Raw genomic sequence first — 6,000 nt, 5'->3', positions numbered from 1 at the left:
AAAGTCACGAGGCTGAACTTAGCCTCCGATTCGCAGCTTCCGATTCGCTAGTTAAGGGAAATTTTAAGGGACCCTTAAGTCAGAACGGGAGTGACTGTATTTCTCTGTTAACCCTCCGTTTTATTGATACTCAATGCCGTCAAACCTGTCCTAGATTATTCTCCAGAGTCTACAGAATCTGAAAAACATAGTTTGTGATTTGTGAAACCTTTCTCTGATTTGTGAAAATGCAATAAATGCAGATTTCACTCATTTTTCTGCCGTTTTTACGCATAATACCTGGTCCAGATGTTATAATATCACACTGAGTCAGGCCAAACCTGTCCTAGATTATTCTACAGAGTCTACAGAATCTGAAAAACATAGTTTGTGATTTGTGAAACCTTTCTCTGATTTGTGAAAATGCAGTAAAGGCAGATTTCACTAATTTTTCTGCCGTTTTTACCCATAATACCTGGTCCAGATGTTATAATATTACGCTGAGTCAGGCCAAACCTGTCCTAGATTATTCTCCAGAGTCTACTGAATCTGACAAACACAGGTGAATCTGATTTAAGAAACCTTTATTGAAACGTTTTTACACAAGTCCGCGCCTCTCCATGTCATTCCTTATTACCATCTCCATGGCCTCCATTTCACTAGAAAAAGAAATCATATTTTTTGACAGAGATTTTGGGCTATTTTTTAAAGGACATTTAAATGTTTCACTAACCTCTCATCCATTGGTCCATGATCAACCTCTGCCACTGCGTCTTTTGTTGTCATGTTCCTTATTTCTTCCAAGGCCTTTACTGTCACCTTTGTTACAGGTATCATATCCCGATCATGCATCCATATTATTGTCAATGTTATTATGCTCATACCTCTACATTTAAAAAGGCACCTATTGACTTACCTCTGGCAACATCACAACAAGGATGTCATAGGACAGCATGGCGGAGACTTCATCTGAGACTTTTTCACAGTTATGAAGGAAGCCTGTCAGGTACTTAACTATCCTGTCCAACTGTTGGTCATCAAACAATACTGGAACCCACTTTTGTGTAAATTCAAAGTGGGGCTGCTTCTCTCCAGACACGACGGCCTGAAAAATAAATGTACTCAAACTTAACTGTACTGTTTGCTTGCTGGAGGTGGCATGGTCATTGTGATCACATAATGATTAAGCGTTATGTGATGAACAAAAAGAAAAAGGCGTACCTGCAGTGTATCTTCTGCACCCTTTTGTTCCACAATGAACTTGACAAGTGCTTCATTTTCTTCTGAACGTTCAGCAGCAGCCTCTGCTGCCTTGTCCTACAACAAAAGATCAGTAAAATTATTTGTATAGAGCAATACATGAGAATATTGATATTATTATTATGCAAACACACTTGCTGATATATTCTTCATCTCCAACAACCTAAATTTCAGAATTTTAGACTGGAGATTAAGTGTTGATGCTTACCCTGACCATAACTATGTGCCCAACATGGGACGATGGATGCAACTTTTTGGGGATATTTTTCTCAGTGATTATTGTGTCTCCACTCCCGGGGTGCTGGCATTCTTGTAGGCCATCATAGAAATGCCATTTTTGGTCTGTACCCAGTTTGTGGAACGCCACAAAGTGATTCAAAGTACTCAGGTGATACGTCACAGCAGCTGGCTCATACCTACAAGTGACAAAATATAAAAAGCAATATCCTACAGCTTTGCCAAATCTGGTGACAGTACTTTGTGGAAAGTAAGTTTACCAAATATGTTTAATACACATTAAATTACTGCATGATAATCTTATTTTCAATAAAATTGTGATTTATCATGATTCAAAAGGTTAAAGCGAGGCATCTTGACTTGTAGAGTTTCTCTGCTCCTCCAAGCAGCTTCATTCTAAAGAATAGAAGACAGCACTGTGTTACATGTGGAGGAAAGATTATGTCTAAGTCCACCACCTCTGTTAAGGGAAGGTATCTTTTTCAAGAAAACTGTACAAGTCCAGATGCTTTGCTTCAACCTTCTGAATGAGAATGACCTGGATGACTGAGAATCTGCATCGGCATGATTTATTATGATACAAACAACAAACAAACAAACAAAAAAAAACTGCTCATTTCCCAAAATATATTTTGTCACTTGTAGGTATGAGCCAGCTGCTGTGACGTATCACCTGAGTACTTTGAATCACTTTGTGGCGTTCCACAAACTGGGTACAGACCAAAAATGGCATTTCTATGATGGCCTACAAGAATGCCAGCACCCCGGGAGTGGAGACACAATAATCACTGAGAAAAATATCCCCAAAAAGTTGCGTCCATCGTCCCATGTTGGGCACATAGTTATGGTCAGGGTAAGCATCAACACTTAATCTCCAGTCTAAAATTCTGAAATTTAGGTTGTTGGAGATGAAGAATATATCAGCAAGTGTGTTTGCATAATAATAATATCAATATTCTCATGTATTGCTCTATACAAATAATTTTACTGATCTTTTGTTGTAGGACAAGGCAGCAGAGGCTGCTGCTGAACGTTCAGAAGAAAATGAAGCACTTGTCAAGTTCATTGTGGAACAAAAGGGTGCAGAAGATACACTGCAGGTACGCCTTTTTCTTTTTGTTCATCACATAACGCTTAATCATTATGTGATCACAATGACCATGCCACCTCCAGCAAGCAAACAGTACAGTTAAGTTTGAGTACATTTATTTTTCAGGCCGTCGTGTCTGGAGAGAAGCAGCCCCACTTTGAATTTACACAAAAGTGGGTTCCAGTATTGTTTGATGACCAACAGTTGGACAGGATAGTTAAGTACCTGACAGGCTTCCTTCATAACTGTGAAAAAGTCTCAGATGAAGTCTCCGCCATGCTGTCCTATGACATCCTTGTTGTGATGTTGCCAGAGGTAAGTCAATAGGTGCCTTTTTAAATGTAGAGGTATGAGCATAATAACATTGACAATAATATGGATGCATGATCGGGATATGATACCTGTAACAAAGGTGACAGTAAAGGCCTTGGAAGAAATAAGGAACATGACAACAAAAGACGCAGTGGCAGAGGTTGATCATGGACCAATGGATGAGAGGTTAGTGAAACATTTAAATGTCCTTTAAAAAATAGCCCAAAATCTCTGTCAAAAAATATGATTTCTTTTTCTAGTGAAATGGAGGCCATGGAGATGGTAATAAGGAATGACATGGAGAGGCGCGGACTTGTGTAAAAACGTTTCAATAAAGGTTTCTTAAATCAGATTCACCTGTGTTTGTCAGATTCAGTAGACTCTGGAGAATAATCTAGGACAGGTTTGGCCTGACTCAGCGTAATATTATAACATCTGGACCAGGTATTATGCGTAAAAATGGCAGAAAAATGAGTGAAATCTGCCTTTATTGCATTTTCACAAATCAGAGAAAGGTTTCACAAATCACAAACTATGTTTTTCAGATTCAGTAGGCTCTGTAGAATAATCTAAGACAGCTTTGACGGCATTGAGTATCAGTAAAACGCAGGGTTAATAGAGAAATACAGTAACTTGCGTTCTGACTTAAGGGTCCCTTAAAATTTCCCTTAACTAGCGAATCGGAGGCTGCGCGAATCGGAAGCTAAGTTCAGCTTCGTAGAAAAGTCTAATAAATCTAATCCAATTATGAAAACAGAATAGGCTGCTGCTGTCAGGTGGATTTATGGCCAATGTTTCCATACCAAGTTACTTATTTTTAAATTTATAGCAGAAAATCTTCGAAAAAAATGGAGAGAAAAAATAGGAGCATTTATGGCATTTATACAGCGCTTTACATCACACACTGATGGCGGAAGCTGCCATGCAAGGCGCTCAACCACAACCCATCAGGAGCAGTCAGGGGTTCGGTGTCTTGTCAAGGACACCTCGACATAAAGTAGACTTGGCCGAGGATCGAACCGGTTACGAGACGACCGCTCTACCTTGCCGAACCATGCCGCCCCCCCGCAACAACCTCAAAAATTGTTTGTTTAGGGCTGGAAAAGGTTTAATCTTCCACCGTTGCGAGCTGTACGAAACGACGTCCTTCTTCTTCTCTGACCGGAAACAGAAACTAACCCGTTAGAAGGAGAAAAGTTCCGGTTTTTAACTTCCATGTCAAATAAACCAATAAAATAAGAATAAAAATGGAAACTTTAATTTGAACTCACCCTTTCGGCCTCCAATGTTTAACCGATGCGTTGCTATGGTAACAAAACGCGGACTTCGACGCTACACGACTAGTACGGAAGCCCGCGGTATTCATAAATGTGAATGAGAAACTGTATTCTCTCGTGACCTGGCGCCACAATACCAAGCAGCATGAACTGCAAGGAAACTGTGGAGCAGTAAAAGTGCCACAATCAAATAATTAAATACTTCATTAAATAATTACTTAAATGTGTCATCAATTAAAGGTGATAGCTACAAATTTTCCATCAAAGCAGTTTATTTTTAGAAAATAATACGTCGAAAAAACGTCTAGAGGGGTGCAGAAATAAAGTATTCATTTTAAATGAAAAAATATATTATAGGATATAAATAATTGTTTAATGAATTTTGACGGGTCCAAAATATATAAATATTTACGTTTGGTTGCGATGCCAACAGCTATACTAAAGGATTCTATGCCAATAACATTAGTAGGTTGCTGTCATGTGAGGCGGCGCTCCAGAGCTGCCAGATGGATAGCACTGTCTAGAAATGCCATCTACCTGATACATTTCTGAAATTAAAGCGGACCAAAAACAAAGCAGGAAAAGGGTGAACATCGGTCAAGTATTGAGTGTTTGTGCCGACTGAAGGAAGAAAAGGGGCCTAAAAGTTGGAGGTTGCCACTTTCCTTCTCGACAGGTAAGTAATACGTTTTGCTAATGCTATTGCTAATTAATATCAGCCTTACTGTAACATTTTATTGTTAATGCCGGGACTGTAAACTGTCACAGGCGTGTTGCAGCGGGTTTGTCCATGTTTGGTTGTGATGACATTTGTCTTCTTGCAGTTGTTTTCATTTCAAGCTGCTGCTTAGTAAACACAGTTAGCTTTAGCTCACCCTTTTTTTCAGCAGAAATAAATATAAATAAGTAACACAAAACAATCTTAGTAGTTTTTACATGAGAAAAATGTTATTCGTAGATCTAGCCTCTTCATTTTGCTCTCAGTGTATTGATGGAATTTATTGACATTATTGCTTATGCACCAAGCAGCAGTTCAGAGTACCCACCCCTTTTTGGAGTCCTTGGAAGGGGTGTTGGAGAGCACTCCTTCCGGGGACTCCCTCGTTCTGCTGGGGGACTTCAATGCTCACGTGGGCAATGACAGCGACAGCTGGAGGTGCGTGATTGGGAGGAACGGCCCCCCTGATCTGAATCCGAGTGGTGTTTTGTTGCTGGACTTCTGTGCTCATCATGGACTGTCCATAACGAACACCTTGTTCAGACATAAGAGTGTCCACATGTGCACTTGGCACCATGACACTCTAGGCTGCAGTTCGATGATCGACTTTGTAGTCGTGTCGTCGGACTTGCGGCCGCATGTCCTGAACACTCGGGTGAAGAGAGGGGCGGAGCTGTCTACTGATCACCACATGGTGGTGAGTTGGCTCAGATGGTGGGGGAGGATGCCGGTCAGGCCAGGCAGACCCAAGCGTGTTGTGAGGGTCTGCTGGGACCGTCTGGCAGAGTCCCCTGTCAGAAAGAGTTTCAACTCCCATCTCTGGCAGAGCTTCAACCATGTCCCAGGTGAGGCGGGAGACATTGAGTCCGAGTGGGCTGTGTTCTGTGCATCTATTGTCGAGGCGGCCAGCTACAGCTGTGGCCGTAAGGTCGTTGGTGCCTGTCGTGGCGGTAACCCCCGACTCGTTGGTGGACACCAGCAGTAAGGGATGCCGTCAAGCTGAAGAAGGAGTGAGATGGTGGAGGGAATACTTCGAAGACCTCCTCAATCCCACCAACACGTCTTCCGATGAGGAAGCAGAGTCTGGGGTAGCTGGTGCTGGCTCTCCTATGTCTGGGGCTGAGGTC

At 41.4% G+C, this 6,000-nt stretch overlaps 1 protein-coding gene across 1 annotated transcript; it reads left to right on the top strand.

The window, feature by feature from the left end:
- Positions 1-1,701: 1,701 nt before the first annotated feature.
- On the top strand, positions 1,702-3,257 carry LOC121649054 (PWWP domain-containing DNA repair factor 3B-like). Its single transcript, XM_041999583.1, has 5 exons — positions 1,702-1,726; positions 2,122-2,329; positions 2,481-2,576; positions 2,693-2,881; positions 3,249-3,257. The coding sequence occupies exons 2-5, from the start codon at positions 2,321-2,323 to the stop codon at positions 3,255-3,257; spliced, it is 303 nt and encodes a 100-aa protein (XP_041855517.1). The 5' UTR covers positions 1,702-1,726; positions 2,122-2,320.
- Positions 3,258-6,000: the final 2,743 nt, after the last annotated feature.

This window comes from Melanotaenia boesemani, chromosome 11 (genome assembly GCF_017639745.1).
Source record: "Melanotaenia boesemani isolate fMelBoe1 chromosome 11, fMelBoe1.pri, whole genome shotgun sequence".
Classification (NCBI taxonomy): Eukaryota; Metazoa; Chordata; class Actinopteri; order Atheriniformes; family Melanotaeniidae; genus Melanotaenia; species Melanotaenia boesemani.
Note: the sequence above shows the minus strand (reverse complement) of the source record. Positions and strands in the feature narration are given on the sequence as shown.